The sequence below is a fragment of the Martes martes genome, assembly GCF_963455335.1.
Source record: "Martes martes genome assembly, chromosome: 1".
Classification (NCBI taxonomy): domain Eukaryota; kingdom Metazoa; phylum Chordata; class Mammalia; order Carnivora; family Mustelidae; genus Martes; species Martes martes.
In genome coordinates, this window is record NC_137888.1 from 55616528 (window position 1) to 55636394 (window position 19867).

General features: G+C 39.4%; 1 protein-coding gene across 1 annotated transcript; it reads left to right on the forward strand.

Annotated features, from left to right (window-relative positions):
- Positions 1-7479: 7479 nt before the first annotated feature.
- On the forward strand, positions 7480-19755 carry LOC308347667 (uncharacterized protein C3orf85; the record flags this gene model as incomplete). Its single annotated transcript, XM_080811289.1, has 3 exons — positions 7480-7528; positions 18103-18236; positions 19666-19755. The coding sequence occupies 3 exons, from the start codon at positions 7480-7482 to the stop codon at positions 19753-19755; spliced, it is 273 nt and encodes a 90-aa protein (XP_080667415.1).
- Positions 19756-19867: the final 112 nt, after the last annotated feature.

A 19867-nucleotide genomic window follows, 5' to 3' on the forward strand; every position in this document is an offset into this window, starting at 1 on the left:
GAAAGAAAGAAAGAAAGAAAGAAAGAAAGAAAGAAAGAAAGAAAGAAAGAAAGGCAATCTCATCCGGAAAGACGTCACCAGCTCGCAAATCCTCATGGGGGCCCTTCTTCCCTCAGATATCCTCTATCATCCTTCTAAACACTCCTATTCCTCAAGCAGAAACAAGGCTTGATAGAAGCAGAACTATCCACACTGGAAGGATTTTTATCTTTGCTACTTGTTGTGGGCTGAATTGGGTCCCTCCAAAATTCATATGTTGAGTCCTTAACCCCTGTACCTCAGAATGTGACTGAATTTGGAGACAGGGCCTTTAAAGGAGTAATCAAGTTCAAATGAGGCCATTAGGGTATGCTCAATCCAAACTGACTGGCATATTTATAAGAAAAGGAATTAGGAAATACAGCAAGACACTAGGGATGTCTGTGTGCATAGGGGATGTTCTTGTGAACAGGCAGCAGGAGGGCAGCCAACCAAGATCCAAAAAGACAGACCTCAGGAAATCAAAACTGCCAACTCCTTGATCTTGGATTCTAGTCTCCAAGACAGTGAGAAATAAATGTCTACCGTTGAAGCCACCCAGTCTGTGATATTTGTTATGGCAGCCCTAGCTAACCAACACAGCTGCCCAGAAACAATTAACGGGAAGCAATTGCTGCCATTTTGATCCAGTCCCTGTGCCTTCCATCCCTCTTTCTAACCTCTGCCACTTCCAACCCAGAACTCAAAATTCTCAGTTTACTCTCCCCAGTTCCCCCACCCTCCCACAGTAATCCATCTGTATATGTCCTCCTCCATATTCCTCTCCTCTATTTTAAATACCCTCCTTTTTTGCCAGGGGAGCAGGAATTTCAAGTGATACTTTAAATCTCTTAAAGCTAAACCAACTGTTGTTTTTATAGGTACCAGACTGAAACACCTGCACTTACATTTTGATCCTGAGAAAGTCACACTGGCAAGGGCTCCCCTACAGGTCTTAGCAGAAAAACCATCATGAAATGATAGAATGGCCTTTACCTCAAATCTATCCTAGATCATCAAGTTTATCTTCTGAGATTACCAGAACCATGGGAAAAGATTGCTTCCCTATGGAACTAATACCAATGCCCACAGAGCTACCTGTAGAGAAAATATGGCCCCATTCACTCCTGTGGTGAGTCTTTAGAAATGCTTTCTTTGCTTTTAGTTGAGTGAAGCATGGAAGACTCAGCAAATGACAGACTGAGTTTTGATAGTGAGCCGATTGGACAGGATTCCCTTGATGATTCTGTACTTTGTAAACTAGCTAGTGAATTGCAGATGCTCAATAAATGTCACATATTGTCAACTATCAATTATTCAGTGTGTAATGAGGAAAATGCCTTGGCACATATTACCTCAAAGCTTAATCAAGAAGTCTGTGATTCCAACATCATATCATAAAACAGACTGACATCTTTACCTAAACTGCTAGATTGTGTACATTTGTATCAATGGCATGTCTTTAAATTACTCTGATTTGGGGCGCCTGGGTGGCTCAGTCAGTAAAGTGTATGCCTTTGGCTCAGGTCTTGATCCTGAGGTCTTGGGATTGAGCCAGCACCAACCCTCCACCCCCCCACCCCCTGCCTCCCCGTCAGGCTCTCTGCTCAGTGGGGAGTCTGCTACTCCCTTTCCCTCTGTCCCTACCCCCCCAACTCGTGCTCACTCACTCTCAAATAAAATCTTTTGAAAAAGAATTACTCTGATTTGTTTATACCGATAATCAATAGAAATCACTGAAATTATTAAACACCAGTAATACGGAGAACTTTTAGAGAAGGCCAGTATGGTATTCATAATTGTTACTGTGATAGCCTCAAATGATGGCTGACTCATGCATTCCCTCCATTCAAGCCTCTTGATCTTTAGCCAGCAAACAGATGGATTTTTGAAAAGGGCCCAGAATATAGGAACTACCCAGTAAAAAACTATCCAGTTGAATGAGTGAATAACACCTGAAGGAGAAGTCTATATATAAACTTCTCATGGTCTGTCTTTATATACCACCATAGGGTGGAGACACAAATCAGCAGATAAATGGGAAAGAGGGAGCAGAGGGGAACCCCACGCAATATGAGCCTAGATCTCAAGATGACAACAAGCCCCCATGTAACAGGGAGCACCCCCCACTCCAAACCAAGTAGGATCAGCTTAAAAGACCCTGAACTACCTACATCTAGTAAAAGAGAAGCCTATTAGGTAAGTCCTTAATCTACATTTCCAAACCACATTAAAGCTAAGGCATCTCAAGCTACAGCTAGTTTTCAAATCTGCAACAGTCACACTAAAAATGAATACAGATGCAAAATTCATTTCTCCAACATTTTAGCTAATTTCACAAAGTTAAGCTTGCTTCACTGTTAGTCTATAATGGGCACATGCCCCCCTGACTTAGAACCAGAAGCCCCAAAGGCTCAAGAGGGAGAACAATGTACTTCTAAGCAGGGGACAGGCTGAAGAGAGACTACACTGCTTGTTTGCTCTCAGCAAGGTTTTATTTTATTTTGAGAAAAACAACAACAACAAACAAAAGCAAAAGTTCTAGCTTCCAAGGCAAAACAATATTCTACAAAATACTTGGAAAGTAGTTTGGGGCTGGGGATACCTGGGTGGCTAGGTTGATTGAACATCTGACTTTTAAATTCGGCTCAAGCAGTGATCTCAAGGTCATGGCTCTGCATTCAGCAAGGAGTCTGCTCTTCTCTGTCTCTCTCTCTCCCTCCCTCCCCCTGTTGCACTCTCTCTCTCTCAAAATCAGTAAGTAAATCTTTAAAAAATAATACAAATAAAATAAAATAAAAGTAATTTCCAGGGCACCTGGCTGGCTCAGTCAGAACATGTAGCTCTTGATCTCAGGCTTGTGAGTTCAAGCCTCACTTTGGGTTTAGAGATTACTTAAAAATAAAAAATCTTTATACATACATACATACATACATACATAAAAGTAGTTTCTGCATTACAGCAACCGAGTCATAATGTACCATCTTGGTACATTAATAAGGCTATTAAAGAGCTACTTTCCGCAAGTAGCACAAGACCTCATGGAAACCCTTACTCCCTGCTGGAATGTAATTGCTATGCTATTCTCTGCCTCAACAGCCACTACCCCCTGCTATAATGAGATATTCCATCAGTCCTAGGAGGGAAAGTGTACTCCTAAGTTGAGGTTTCACCTGATAATGATGGCATGTTCTACTCTTGGACTATCAATGACAACAAAGCCATTTGTTATCAAATCAGTTTAAAACTGACTCCTTTACCATGTGCTCTGGTCAAATTTTGTTCCCACCTAGAAATCTTCAAAAATCTCAAGTAACTTCACAAAAATAAGTGCTATCACTAGCTTATTTTGTTGGTTTATCTTTTAAAGATTATTTATTTATTTGTGAGCAAGAGAGAGGGAAAGAGTGAGCACACAAGCAGGGGGAGCAGTAGGCAGATGGAGAAGCAGACTTCCTGCTGAGCAAGGAGCCCGATGTGGGACACGATCCCAGGACTCTGGGATCATGACCTGAACTGAAAGCAGACGCTTAACCGACTGAGCCACCCAGGCATCCGAAACAGCTTATTTTCAATAGGTTGAATGCAGTTGAAAGTTTAGTACGATGTTTATAAGGGTTAATATCTTCTCCTCCAACATGTTGGCTGACTCTTCACCTTTTATTGATGCTGATGATGTCATTAAATGACTCTAGACTCCAGCATGCCCTTCATCACTTCTTATCAGAATTTTATAAATGAACATTGGATTTGCCAGAGCTTTGCAGTTTACTGGGTCTGACTGCATTGCTGGCATGACAAAGCAGAAACTAAGTTCAGCTTCCTCCTTGGTAAAATAAAGTTTTATTGTTTCTTCTTTAAAATTTTTTTATAATATTGGATCTGATCTCATATTTTTTAACATTTATATTTCATTGATATGAAAGAGACCATGGGAGCTTATCAAGGTCCATCATATCATATTAAAAGAATAATTTCTAAGTATAAATCATCAAAGTTGTAAACAGACTCCATTGATGACCTTCATTAATTTATGCCACTTGATCTTTGTATTTTTCAGTTTAGTTTCAAAGAACATTTCTTTGTCTTTATAATTATAATGTCTTATGTCTCTATAATTAAAGACTGTCAATTTTCATGCACCCAACTTTTTTCTCTTATAGATCATAAGAAGAGACAAGCTCGGGGAAACACTATTTAAAACCCAAGCTTCAACATAAAAACAAACTGCTACATTATACTTGCATTTTACAGCTAGTAGGATAAGACTGAAATACTGATAGACCAGTGCAGAAAAATACTGATTCTTAATTTAATGTAGTTGAGTTTAATTTGAATCAGTTGACTCAACTCAACTTCAATTCAAGGTTCAATCACATTTATTGAGGGCTATTATACAATAAGCACTCTGCTAGGCATTGAAGGCATATGAGTAGGAGTAAGACACAGAACCAACCAGCCTTCAGAAAGAATCCACTGCGAAAGGTGAGATGCACATATGAAACCATGCATAATACAGGGAGACATGGCCTAAGGGCCAAAGGTATGCAGATGTGAGAAAGAGCAGCCAGATTTGATTTGAGGGGATCAGAGAAGGATTTGTGCACCTGGAAGGACATTTTCTGGCCCATATAGGATCTTATCTTATACACATACCACCCCTGCAAAATTGAGTTGTCCAAGCCACCATCACCTATTGACCGAACTGGGGTCACAGTCACCTAATTTGTTTCATTTCACTGGCTTGTGCCTCTGAGCTCAGCAGTCACTCCATTTCCCTTGCAAAGTTTCACCCTGTAATTTCTGAGTGCTCCATGGACAAGTTATAAAATCTCTCTGAGCCTCAGTTTACTCACTTGTAAAATGATAAAGATGCCTTCATCAATGAATAGTCATAAGAATTAAATGAGATAATGTACATAAAATTCACAGGAAAACCATTATTATTTTATACTTGTGTTCTACATTTCAACCAATGTAACAGATGAATAACCCATTTTGTGAGAAGAGTGGCGTGAAAGAGGTGGAAGGTGACCCTGCCCCCACCCCCACTCCAGCCAAGCATCACTTTAGGTCCAAAAGTTGAAGAATGATGGAGAGAAGAAAAGAGACGAAGATGAATTTCTCCTTTGTTCGAGTGTACTTCAGGTAACAAAAAGTATTTTTTTTACTTCCTTGCAATTCGTCTAGTCTATCACATAATTACATATTTATACCTCTCCACTGAGCAAAAAACAAGGAAGAATCACAGAAATGTGGCAACAGCTGGACACGTAGATGGATACATGGGATAGGCTGCCAAGATTTCACCATGCCTATTTCCAAATATCTCTCTTCGCAAGCCTTCTATCGGTAATTAGAGGCATAACTCTCAACTAGGTGGATCCAGGTTTCTAAACACTCTCTACAATTCAAAGATAGATAAGAAAATTATTTTCTACCCCTTTTATACCTCTATACCTGCTTGTTTCAGATTGCCTAATTTTGAAGAGACTAACAGATGTATGATTTGCTGTTGAGAATAAATTATAAGACGATGAATTTATTTAGTTAACTGTTTTTTTGTTTTTTTTTTTAAAGATCTTATTCATCCATTTGACAGAGATCACAAGTAGGCAGAGAAGCAGGCAGACAGAGAGGGGGAAGCAGGCTTCCTGCCAAGCAGAGAGCCCCATGCGGGACTCGGAGCCAGGACATCGAGATCATGACCCGAGCCGAAGGCAGAGGCTTAACCCACTGAGCCACCCAGGCGCCCCTTTGTTAACTGTTAATCATGCCACAGAAAAGGGTAATTGTTTAAAAAATCAAAATTTAGGGGTGCCTGAGTGGCTCAGTGGGTTAAGCTTCTGCCTTCGGCTCGGGTCATGATCTCAGGGTCCTGGGATCGAGCCCCACATCAGACTCTCTGCTCGGCAGGGAGCCTGCTTCCTCCTCTCTGTCTCTGCCTGCCTCTCTGCATACTTGTGATCTCTATCTGTCAAATAAATAAATAAAAATCTAAAAAAAAAATCAAAATTTAAAAAGTATCGTGGTTTTATTCATTGTGTACTTTAGTTCGGAAACACATTTTGTAATGCAGTTAAACATTCTTTTGTCTTTTTTTAATGATCTTTTCTTTTAATTTGAGAGAGAACACACTTAAGAGCACTCAAGAGTGAGAGAGAGCATGAACAGGGGTAGGGGGGGAAGGGCAGAGGGAGAGGGAGAAGCAGACTCTTCTTAGTAGGGAGCCCAACGCAGGGCTCAATCCCAGGACTATGAGACATTGACCCGAGTCCAAGGCAGACACTTCATTGACTGAGACACCCAGGAGTCCCAAACATTCCTTTGTCTTTAAACATTTTGTTTTGAGATATAGAACCACACACACACTTGTAAGAAATAATAGAGAGAGATCCTGAGTGCCATTCACTCAGTTAACCTCAATGGTATCATCATGCAAAGCTATAATGTGATATTACAGCCAAGACATTGACACTGATGCGATCTACTAATCCTATTCAGATTGCCCCAGTTTTAAGTGTACTCATCTGTCATGTGTATGTGTCTGGAATTATCTGTATTTGGTTCCATGCAATTTTATCACACTTATGTTCACGCCTACCACCACCGCAGCCAAGATACCAAACAGTTCTATCACTATAAGTGTCCCTCATTGGCCCCATATAAGCACATCCTTCTCCCCCTTCCATGCCTAATCTCTAGCAACTACTAATCTGTTCCCCATTTCTATAATTTTGTCATTTCAAGAAGGTTACATGAGTGATATCGTGGCATATTTGACCATTGGGGACTGGTCACCTATCCTAATTCCCTTGAGATCCCTCTAAGTTGTTGTGTCTATCAGCAATTTTTACCATATTGTTATAATTCATGGTCTTGCAATATTTCAATATGCTAAACATTCAGCTGTTAAAGGACAGCTGGGTTGTTTCCAGTTCTTGCCTATGGCTAATAAGGCTGCTGTGAAACATTCTTGTAGAAGTTTTTGTAGGAGCGTAAGTTTTCATTTCTCTGCAACAAATGCCCAGTGGTGCAATTGCAGGGTTGGATGGTAAATGCACGCTCAGATTTATAAGAAACTGTCAAACTGTTTTCCAAAGTGACTAAACCATTTTATATTCCCACCAGCCATGTATGAGTGATTCAGTTTTTCCACCCTTTTTTTTTTTTTACACTATATGACATTAGCCTGTATGGATGATAAAATTAGTAAATAAACACATGCCCATATAAGAACAGCTTGTAAAAAGTCAGCCCAAAAAGTCCAAAGGGTAAAAAGGCAGGAGTCATATAAAAAAAAATCCATCTTAAGCAACGGCCTCTCTGACTTGTCTCAGCTCACAAGGCGGCCAGGTAACACGGCAAATGCTTCACTCTCCTGGAAAGCAGTCGCGGTGCCCTAAAGCTTTGCTTGGTGTAAATTAAAATAAATAAATCTTTTCTTTCCAAAACAGGATTATGGCCTATAAAATGCTTCAAGTAGCCCTGTGTTCGACATTGCTTATAGGTAAGAATCCATTTCTTTTTTATTTATCATGTCTTTAACAATGATTAGGTGGCAAGATAACCCCTTTTGACTTTTTCAAAGATGAACAAATATGTTCTATCCACAGAGCCATTCTAGAACATTGGGAAAACCCAACTATCATGGCATAAGATGGTTTTGAGCATGTTAGTGTTAATTGCGTGTGATCATTTTATTCCTGATTAGGTATTAAGATATTAACGTGTCACTATTGCTAGGAAATCTATTTAAGGACTGCCTCCAAAGAAGAGCTCTTATGTCCTTGAACAAAGAAAGATTTCAAATGTCTTTTAGAAACTGTAATACTTACATAGTACCATTATGTGGAGACCTCAAGGTACTTTGAGAGTGTGAATTCATTAACCTTTAGAGCAAGCTGTAGCTCAGAGAAGTGGTGTTTTAAAGACAGATCAAGGAAGGTACTGAAGGTCAGATGATTTGCTGCCAAACTGACCCAATAATTCAGTGACTTCTATCTGAATGGAACTGAGAGATCATTTGTTTTTTTTGTAACCAAAACTGAAAATACAAAAGTGTAAATTATTTTCACAGTTAAATCTCTACAATTTATAAGTTCTTCTGATAAAATGCTTAAATAAGAATAAATTTCTACTTTTATGATCAACTTGAAACCCATGCAAAGAAGATTACATATTTTTCTTGAGGTGCACGTGTGCGTGCACACACACATACACACACAGATCAATAAAAGGATATAGACATCTACCTAAGATATGAATCTAATATGTGTGTACATACATGTATGTGTATATAATTAGCCTTTTATTCTTAAGCATATAGATAATTCTAATAAATTTTAATCACCAATGTTATACTTTGCATTTAGGACATGTTTAAATAAATGACTTAGAAATTTTTAGCCAAGTTATTATTAGGCAATTATCATCAAGGCATGTGTAATCACAGCCGGTTACAGCCCACATCTCCAGATGAAGAAAGTGAGGCTGGCTCAGTTTAAGTGAGTGTCTCAGGAGCGCACTGTAAATTGAAGTCATGGGCTAGTTATAATCCACCAGTTATTGCTTTGCTTTGCCTGCTGATCCATGCAGTTGGCTTCAGAGTGGGTGATGGTGAATTAGCACAAGGTGAAAAGCCCTGCCTGTGAACATGCAGGGTCAAAAATATCTGGCAAAAAGAAAAAATCAGGTAAAAGGAAAACGGTCCTGCAAAATGCCTTTTAGGGACTTTCTTAAGAAACAAGTTGGAATTAACTTTAACTCCAGCTGAGGCACAAATATGTCTGCCTAGAAAGACAACTGGTTTGACTGATTTCGCTTAAAATATAAAGAAATAAGATTATGTGGTTAAAGTTCATGAAATAAGTTGAGAATTAAAAACTAAGGACAGGGGTGCCTGGGTGGCTCAGTAGGTTAAAGTCTTTGCCTTCAGCTCAGGTCGTGATCCCAGGGTCTTGGGATCGAGCCCCGTGTCGGGCTCTCTGCTCAGTGGGGAGCCTGCTTCCTCCTCTCTCTCTTTGCCTGCCTCTCTGCCTACTTGTGATCTCTGTCTGTCAAATAAATAAATAAATAAATAAATAAATAAATAAATCTTTGAAAAAAAAAGAAAGAAACTGAGGACAGAGGAACATTGACACAGTGGGGTTAGCCCTTCTGATATCAGGAAAGAAGACTACAGTGTGTAGGCTGAGTACACTGAAATCTTTAGAATCGGATTCATTTGTTACATAGATGATTCGTTTAACTGACATTTTCCACATCACACAGCTCTCAAGTAGGAAATCATAGCTTGAAAAAACCTTCTTCCCTTCCTCTCTCCCTCCTCCCATTTTTCATTTAAGAATGTAGCCTATTCATCTGCCCTTCCCTGGAGCTCTCTATGTGTCATAAGAAAACAGCCATCTTTAAAGTTTGACTTTATATTTAAAAAAAGTTTTCTCTGTTGTGGAACAGAAGTTTTACTTTTTTGTCTAGAACTTAATTTGAAGTAAATAGGGAAAAGATCTCATTATCCATTTTCCTAATGGGAATGCTGAAGCCAAACATGATGAAGAACCTTCCCCCAAGTAATTACATTTATGAGCATAGTCCTCAAATCATTTATTGATTTTCTTAAAATAGTAATTTATACACATTGCAACTGGTTCCCTGGTCAGAGAATTAAAAGTGCAAGTGTCATGATTTGATTAAAAAACAAAACAAAAACCCTGTCTTCAGCATTTAGGTCAAGAACTGCCTTCTCCTATAATAAACCCAGCAAATGTGAATACTACTCTTTTAAGTCTTTGTTCTGTGGGGAGGGGCTTTCCATATGTTACCATAGGTCAACTCTCATAATCACTGTGCAAGTATCATGATTTTTATTTCACAAGGGAATTTAGGCTTAGAGAAGTTAAATGATTAAGCTACACAGTTAATTCATGGCGGATGCCAGATTCACGTGCAAATTCTACCTCCAGCTCTTCTGAGAACAATATCCTTCTTTCTACTACGCAAACTGTCCACACTGGCACTGCTGTGCTAGATGTGGAACGTGTAGCAATGGGACAGGCAAAGGAGCACACAGCAAGAACACCTCCAGAGAAAGGAACAAGGCCAGTATCACAGCCATTGGTTCTACAAGAACAGGCCAGGAGTAAGGGAGCTGGGTGACTCTATGTATGTAAACAGAACCAAACTAAGAAATAAGCAGAGGCTTTCTATAACAGTTTCTAGTTGTGGTGAGGATAGAGAGAAGTTCTAAACTCATATGTTTCACCTCCAGAAGGCACTCATCAGAATCAAACTGCCCCATTCCACACAAAGAAAATATATGGAAAATACATGTATTTGGAAAGTATTTCACAAAGTAAATAAACCGGTCCTTAAAGTTGACCCATAGTGGGACAATATGAAGGTTCATGCCATATTATTAACCTGCGATCAGATCACATGAAGTCCAAGTATGTCTTCTGGTTTTAGACAGGGGAAGCAAACTGACTTTCACCCCTTTCTCTAAGCATTGTTCCAGCTCTTACTTTTCACTCCACGCCTAGTAACCACAAGCGATTTGTCTTGAAGGTTTTTGGTTGGTTGCTTTGGTTTGGATTTTTTAGATAAGAGCTCTTAAGCTTACATTTTCTTCCCCTTGACTGAGTCAGCCCCTCCAACCCCTCCATGTTTGCTTTCTGTACAATCTATAGAAGGAATGGCTCTTCTCGGTCATTCAGCCACACCCCACCACCACCACCATCCTGTTCTTTGGAGAGTCTGTATTTCTAGATATAGTTTTAGTTTATTTTATAAGAACTTCTTCTTAATTTTATCTACTCACTTTGGCTTAAGATTGATTGATACTCTCAAGAAAATAAGTAGTGAGAATAAACTGGGAAATATCTAGGTTAGAGAAAAATATCATGGCCTATAACTAGATTTGTTGGGCACTCTGAGTGTTTCAGGAAAACCATCTATTTTCCTGTCCACATGGCATCATTTGTCATGGCACTAGAGTTGGAAGACCCATCAACACACACAGGTAATGACCCAGAAGGGGTTACTATTGAATCATATAAAACATTGCCTCTCGTGAGTTACAAATTTCTCTCTCCACAAAATCAAAAGCTAATAAAAGATCTGCCAGCTCCAAAGTGTGCCCCAGGGAATTACATGGTAGTGCATGTGAGCATGTATGTGGGTGTATGTTAGCATGCTGCGAGCAGGTTAAAACAGACTGAACTTAAATTTGAGTAATACTAGTTCCTGTTTACTTTGAGAAGTACTCAACACGCCAGCAACTATAACGTCAATAAAGCCAAAGTTCTCTGAGTTGAAAGTTCATTTACGAAAGCATTTCATTAACAGTTTACTAAGATGATGGGGTTTGGGTGTTTGTCCCGAAGTTCAGGGTCTCTTTCTTTTTTCCAGCTGACTTCCATTGACTCTCTGCCCTCTTTTTACTTCCCTGTTCCCTTTTCCCACAGCTTTTCACCTTTTTAACTTTTGTTTTTGTAACTTCCCTTATTTTGTCTCTGCTTCCTTTGACTAATTTTCCTGATTTCTCCCTTCTCTTTTTTTCTTCAAACCCAATTTCTTCTCATTCTCTCTCTCATTAACATTTATCTGAATTGCAGCAAAGTGAGAGAATCTATGATACTAAATATAACTCTTCTGTCTTCCATCATAAATTTTTGGATCAGTGACCAAAATTTAGAGTAGGAAGAAAAAAATAACTATTTCATATTTTATAACAAAAATTACTTACTTAATGCAGAGAATAAAATACTAAACTTTAAAGATTGTATTTATTTCAGAGAGAGAGAAAGAGAGAGCACCAGCTGGGTGAGGGGCAGCGGGAGAAGCAGGCTCTCCACTGAGCAGAGAGCCCGACGTGGGGCTCGATCGCGGGACCCTGAGATCATGACCTGAGCCGAAGGCAGATGCTTAACCAACTGAGCCATCCAGACCCCCTAAAATATTTAACTTTAAACATACAAACCTAAACATGAGTATTTTAATTACTCACAAAGTTATAACATTTCTCCTACACTTAGATCTTTGAAAATTTTACCATATTGCCAAGATGTCTGTATAAACTGTTCTCCTGATCCTCTTTTGTCCTTAATTCCTAGTGACTATTTAGACTTTGGTTTAATACTTCATCTATGTGTCTGGGCAGTTACTTCATCTTTTTTCTAAAGACATAAACATTTTAAGGGAAGGGACTAAGACTTGGGCCAATAAAAATAGTAAATAATAAATGTTATTCTTTCATTGCTTATGCTGAGTGCTAAGTGCTTTGCTTTCAGCATCCCATCTCTGAGTATTTTGGAACTTGTGGCAGGACCGTCATGCATATTCTCCAACTTGGCACCAGGCATCAGGTACCACTGCAGAGAGCAGTATCATCCAGCCTCTAAGGGAAATAGCTAGCTGTGGTCCAATCTATGGATTTGTTGGGCATTTCTGTGAAGTCACGGTGGTGGCTTTTCAGGGACGACAAGCTCTTGCTGGTTGGAGCACCCTGTCTGTGCTGTACTTTTTTGTTTCCCTGTTTCTTATGGATGCTCTGAGACAACAGACCTGTTGGATTGTCTGCACCACCTTTGGATACATAGAACTCTATCCCCCGCCCCTGCCCGTAACCACTTCTAGGCCTGCTTTCAATCAAGTTGAAAAATAAACCAAAGATGAGCATGGAAGACAATCAGTTCCATTTATTACTGAGAAAGACCAATTTGGAAGACATAGATAAGATATAAAGGGCCTCATGACTGGACCCCAGGATTTGGCAAATTTCATATCAACTTGCAGGTTGCAGAACCAGAAGAGAAAACGTCATCACAGAAGGCAGCTAACTCTCAGGGGGAAGAAGGAAGAGCTAGCTGGACATGCCAAGCAATGCCTCTTGGACTTACCAGTTGCATGGCGGCATTCCCCCTTCTGAGAGGCAGAGGCTACAAAGGGGAGAAGGGTGGCCTGAGGTTACTTCAAATGAGCTCCTTCTACAGGGAAAAAAACAGGACTCTGCCATCAGGCTCTGTCCTTCAGTTCCATATCATGCATTTTACATCAGGCTTTCTGATCTTTTTAGCATGTAGGTTCCTACCCTAAAGATCATCTTCATGGTCATGTGCACAGTATAAAGACTATTCAGTTATTTCTCCACTATCACATTTAAAGACTCTTTTTCAGCCTTCCCTGGGTGATGGCAAAATAGGGAATCCTTCCATTTCTAACTGTACAGCTAATGTCGCCAGCATACAGCTCCTCAGCCCATGATGGGCACCCATCTCTGTGCATAAATGAATACATTTTTATTTGTACTGCTTTAATTATTGACTAGGTCTACTTTGACTTCTCTTTCACTTATTTCTGTCTATCTCAGTGCTGAATTTCTCAGCGTGTAAGCTCCCTAGCAGTACTAGGAGCTGTACCCACTTAGCATATTCTATATGCTTCTGATGCCCTAATCCCATGCAGAGAAAGTAAGTTTCAATTAATGACCTACTGGTTATGAATACATTCCAGTTAAAAATGTTAGAGCTGCAAGAGATCTTAGGTGGCTTCATACAATCAGGCCCCATTTTACAGAACAGGAAATGGAGGGACAGGAGCAACCAACAAATGACACAACTAATCACTGTCGCGGGTAGGATAAGACTCCCCATCTCTATCCTTCTTGGTTTGTGTGGCAAGAGCTGTGCTCTCCAATATCTCCATACTCTGAAGTGTCTGCCTTATTTCAACAGTACAGAATTTTCTGCAGAGGATATTTGAGACATGTTTAGATAGCAGAACTAAGCTTGACAGATCCTATTAAAACTGCTATGATATGGGATGAAAGGAAGGAGGGTGTGTAGGGAATTGGAAAGAAAAAGAAGATATTTTTATAGCTTATGATTTAAAAGTTTAAAAAAGGCATTAACCTGGCTGATACTGCTTACATTAAAAAAAATTAAAAACCAACAAAGTAATAAAACTCAGGGTTCAGTTTTCAAACCCCAGCAGTATTATAGAGGCTTACAAACACAAACTGTGATCTTGCTCTCATCAACTTTCAAGGTTGATCAGGCAGAATGAAAAAGGGAGGAGAAATTTCTCAAGCAGAGAGGATAATAGCATGCCCTTCTGTATTACTTGCATTTTATTTCCGGCTCTGCCAATGACTTACTGCATGACCTTGAGTGAGTCATTTCATCTCTGTGTGTCAATTTTCTCATTTGTAAAGTAGGATAATAAATACTACTTTCTGTCTCTCTCGTGGGTGATGCTATTATCACCATCAATTAATATTTATTGGATGTCTGTTGGGTGCATAAAGCTGAGGTAGGTGCTTTGTTCAGGGGCAAGGGTGGGGGCGTGGGGGACATTGTATCACTGAAACATCTTCCATGAGCAAAAAGAGAGAAGATTTACAAAAGACAGAATTATTAGAGCTTAAAATAGCTATGGTTTATATTTTAAAGCTTCTCTGCCAAGATTTATGTAACAGCATTTTTTTTCCCCGCAGTGATTAGACAAGGCACCAGGACAATCATGGTGCAGAATATTGGTTTTACTTTTGGAAGATTTCAAGTAACACTATCTTAAGTGGTTAATGTGCACTTGCAAATTATATCTTAAGCATAATTTTTGTAGAAACATTTATTAAAGGGGTGCCTGGGTGGCCGGTGGGTTAAGCGACCAACTCAGCTGATTTCAGCTCAGGTTGTGATCTCAGGTCATGGGACTGATTCTGTGTCAGGCTCTGTGCTAAGTGAGGAGTCTGCTTGGGCTCCTCTCTCCCTCTCCCTCTGTACCTCCCCCTGCTCAAGTTCTCTTGCTCTCTCTCTCAAATAAATAAATCTTTTAAAAAAAAGAGAAACACTGATTAGATATTGATGCTGGATATCCTTTGCCTAAATAATCTCTTTGTTTTGAAAACCTCCCACTCCTCCTTTTATTTTTAAACAGAAAAGTGTTTAAAAGTGTTAACACTGTAACTGACACCTTTTCTTCAAAGAGAATGAAGAGAAATCTGAGAAGTCACCTATGAACACATCTCAGTTAAAACCAGAACTTCAGGGGCACCTGGGTGGCTCAGTGGGTTAAAGCCTCTGCCTTCGGCTCAGGTCATGATCCCAGGGTCCTGGGATCGAGCCCCACATCAGGCTCTCCACTCAGCGGGGAGCCTGCTTCTGCCTCTCTCTCTGCCTGCCTCTGCCTGCTTGTGATCTCTGTCTGTCAAATAAATAAATAAAATCTTCAAAAAAAAAAAAAAAGAATTAATCACTCCCCCTTCAAATGGTCTGGTCACAGTATGTTTCCTTATAATTATTTATGAGCTCTGAATATAATGGGAGTTTCTTGTTTTTTGTTTATCTTTCTACGCAATGATGATTATCAGAACAGGGATGAGGGTGAGGCGAGGGGAGATCTTATGGCACAAAACTTGTGTAAGGTTGACAGCAGGTTTCTATCTTCTATTTGTGGACTTACTTGCTTTATCTGTGTCTCAGCTCTGGTGATTAGCAGTTTATGCTGACATCAATAGGCATTCATAATGCAGCATATTAGTTATCTACTATGACCTAACAATATCCCCAAACAGTAGCAACTTAGAACAAGACATATCTTACAGTTTCTGAGGAATTTGGGAGTGGCTTAAGTCAGTAATTCTGACTCAGGAACTCTCATGAGATTATAGTAAAAATGTTGGTGAGGGCTGTTATGATCTGAAGGTTTAACTGGGATGAAAGCATCAGGTTCCCAGGTGGTTCGTTTGTGTGGCTGTTGATGGAACGCTTCAGTTCCTTGAGAGGTGGGCCTCTCTTCACGGCTACTTGAGCATCCTCAGAACATGGCAGCAGTCTTCCATTAGAGCAAGTGATCCAAGAAAGGTGTGAGGCAGAAGCTCTAATACCTTTTACGTGCTCGCCACAGAAAGTACACACTGTCATTTCCACAGTATCCTGTGGTCACACAGGTCCACACTCCTAAATGAAGGAAGACCACAGAGGATCTGAATACTAAGAAGGCAGTGGTCTTTGGGGAACATCTTAGAGGATGGCTTCCACAGGAATGCTGGCTTTATTGTACTGAATCAGATGACCTTGAAGCAGGCCAATATTACTTCTAGCATCTGTTACTAATATCTACTGAAAAGTTGACTTTTGTCTTTTATTTTTAAATCATGAATGACTAAAATTGCTAACTTCCTATTAATAGAGAATGTGTCTGAGTCCTCTTTCTGCTTCATCACTAGTAGTATTTTGCACTAGATGCGGCCTGATTGATGTGTGGTATCCACAGAGGTTGTCACTTTCAGAAGGTAGGCAGTAAGAACTAGAGCTTAGTGAGGTAACAAATTTAACTGGACGTAATAGAACTAATAACTAAAATTCTGCTTAGTGCTCAAGGTCAAGCTTGGAAAAGCATGAGATTATAAGGAATGTGTAATTAATGATTGTCTCTTTTCTATAAATGCATAAGGCTTTTTTAATTATTATTACTTTTCTTTGGCACCAAGCATTCCCATCTCTTAGACATAATGTTGCACAATGCCTCTAAAGGGTGAATTCCATCTCCCCTTCCAACTAGCTAGGTGGCCTTGAACATATTATTTAACTTTTCTCTGAGGTAGTTACCTTGTCTGCAAAATGAGGTGACTGACAGGTGCTACTTCTTAGGTTTGTTGTATTAAATAAGGTAATTCAGGTAAAGTATTTTTTAGTGCAATGCTCAGTAAATGTTAACTATCATTATTATTTGTGTGTGACATCAATACATACACAAGCACGCGCACGCACACACAAATAATCTAGTTACCTCTAACCATTGTCTTCAGACATTCGTTTTAAGGATTCCCAGTCCCACATCACTTCTCCAGCTTAAAATGTAAAGTTTTGCTCCTTCTCCTATCCTGCTAAATTTAATCTTTTCTTTAAGGAATAGGTTCAGCAATTTTCCTGACCATGAAAATGTCTGCTTGTTGGTGATTCATAGACCTGTACTCCTGGGGCAAATAATACATTGTATGTTAATAAAATTTTTAAAAAAGAAAGAAAAAAGAAAATGTCTGCTCGTGCCCCAGAGCCTCAAAGCTCAATAACGACACCTTTTCCTAAACTCTCTTAGCACAATCAAATCCTATGTTGCCTTGTTTTATTTTTAATCTTGGACCCCTCATATCCCTCCCCTACAGAGGAGAGGTTTCATGTCTTGTAGTTCACTATAACTCTGGTTAATAGAGTCCTGTTATGTTGAGGCTGTAGAGTACCTAACATAACATTTGTAATAAATGCTTCTTTATCACAAGCAATGAACAAATTATATTGTTACCACAAATGGGTCAGGGTGTGTTCTTTCTTGATATTGATTCAAATTACAACTCTGAATGTGACTGTGTTTTATTTAGAAATGAAAATACCATCTAGACTGTTAAAATTTCATGATACTAAAAAAGTCTGGATTTTAAAAAACAATCATATTTTTTTTTCCTTAATCCTGTACTGGGAAGGAGTATAAAATGCAAAGTTCTTCAATTCAGTGATAGATCTATCAATATTAAAGTTTAAACCACAGTGCCAGATTTGGAAGCGATCTACTTCAAACTGAAATATATGTCCTCTTTTGGAAGGCTATGAAAGGAATAATAAGATTATTGACTGCCTGGTTTGAGCCAGACGGTTTAAAACATTAATATACCCAACTCTTATGGTAATCCTATGTTACTGTGTTACTCTGTTATTATTATACCTTTTTACATACAAGAAAACTGCAGCTTGGAGAAATTAAGCAACTTCTCCAGAAAAGTGATAGAGCTGGAATTTGAATCCAGGCCTGTAGGCTCCCAAGCAGGTACAGAAGGCTCTAAAAATCTTTTCCATCCAGCACACACTTTCATGCTGCACTATATTCAGGACACATAGGGTGGTGATAGCGCAGTGAGGGGGGGAAGGCTGAACGGCAGTCATCTCCCTTGGCACATAGCTTTTTCAGGGCTCCCTTCTCAGACCCCCAACCTCCCAAAGGCCACAGCTGTGTCTCTTTAAGAAGATAAACGTTGAGATGTAAACTACTGCCCTAAAAGATGCTGTGCTCTTGGACTCTGAATTACAGGAGCGTTGGGAGCGCCATTTTTGTTGGAGGACCCAGCAAACCAGTTCCTACATCTCAAAAGACATATATATTTGCAGGATTACTGGGACCCAGATCGGAATCCTAATACATGGGGCAGCATGCTGGCTGATCAGGTATTTGCATGAGAAACAATGCATCCTCTATCTGGCTGAATAGGTACTGCAACAGTAGGCATCAACACGCCACCAGCCCAACCCATGATTTTTTTTCCTCTCGAGTCACTCTGAGTTATGCTTACCCTTCCCTCCCCATTAAAGTGCCTTTTGTCCAGTAAACTCCACCTCTTCCTTCAAGACTAAAATTAAATGTTCCCTCCTTTTTGAAGCCTTCCCCTTCTTTCCTGGGTGACATTTGTCCTTCTTCCTTTTCTCCCCTTTGCATGCCATTCCCATGTGAATAGCTCTCCAAATGTCATACTGGAATTAGTTGCCTGTGCACCCAACCTCCCTTACCTAGGCTACAGAAGTAACGTGCACATCTTAGCCATCAAGGTCATTTTTCTCAGAAACTATCAAAATGACTGTTCCTCAGTCAAATTTCAGAAGATTACTGCATGTCTGAGTGGGTGGATTGAATGGATCGTGGTCACATTTTAGGTCCCTTTCAGTTATTCAACAGCTTATTTTCCTCTGGGAAAATTATACAAATCTTTAATGTCGCTCCTTCATTTGCTTGCCTTTTGTACACTTTTCTATTCATTTGGAAGTCTCACTCCAAGAGAAATAAAGAAGAAATGTGCTGTAGCCAGTTTTATTCCAGGTTTACTTTTTTGATAGAAAAAACTCCAGGCCAAATAAAATTGCTGAATTGTCTGAGGATTTCAATTATTCATGATTTCCCTCTTAAAATTTAATAATTTAGAAAACAAAAATGTATAACAAATTAATTAATCCCTTCACTTGTTTGTCCTTTTTCTCTCTACACATGCATCAGGCTCTATCACCAGACTAGAGGGTTGTATAAAGTCATTAAAAAAAAAAACCGAAATGGAATGTCCTTGTTTTTCTGGGGCCTAGGTCCTATCCTTACTCTGCCTGGTTGAATTTTTACTGGTCTACCAGGATTGGCTCATTTCTGGTTAGCATTTGCTGATGAAAACCACCAACTTGAATAATGCATTGAGTTTTATGCATGTTTTTCTCCAACAGGCATCATTTAGAGTTAATAAAACCAGAGATTTGTTTATTTGGCAAATTAAATATTATATAAGCAGATAGACTGTGTCTTCTTTATGGAATACTAAAATTTTCAGGTACACTCCTTCCTCTAATTGTAAACCAGTGCTATGATCCAGTGACAGATACTATAATGTAACAGAACACTGCCACACTGGTTCATACAGTGGCCCCAAAATACCATAAAACATTTAAGCATTGAAATATACAGGTCACTAAAAGTATGTTAACCAAACCTTGCTGGGTATTATCCTTCCAGTCTACTTCTCTTAGTCTTTTAGGATTATCTGTACAATAACCTAGAAAACTGATACAACATGTGCTTTCCATACTCAGAGATCATGACTTGAAGTTTCTTTTGTTGCAGGTTCATGAAACATGGACCACTCTGAAAACAACAGCACAGTATTATCTGAATATGAATACCTTTACTTCTGACATATCTACTGCCCAGTAAATGTGCTTTGATGGTTAAACCAGGAGAGCAAAAACAGTGGGAGTCAACATGGCAAAGGACCCAAACATGGGCTTTGGAGACCTGGAGGCACATCCATGCCACTTATAAGATT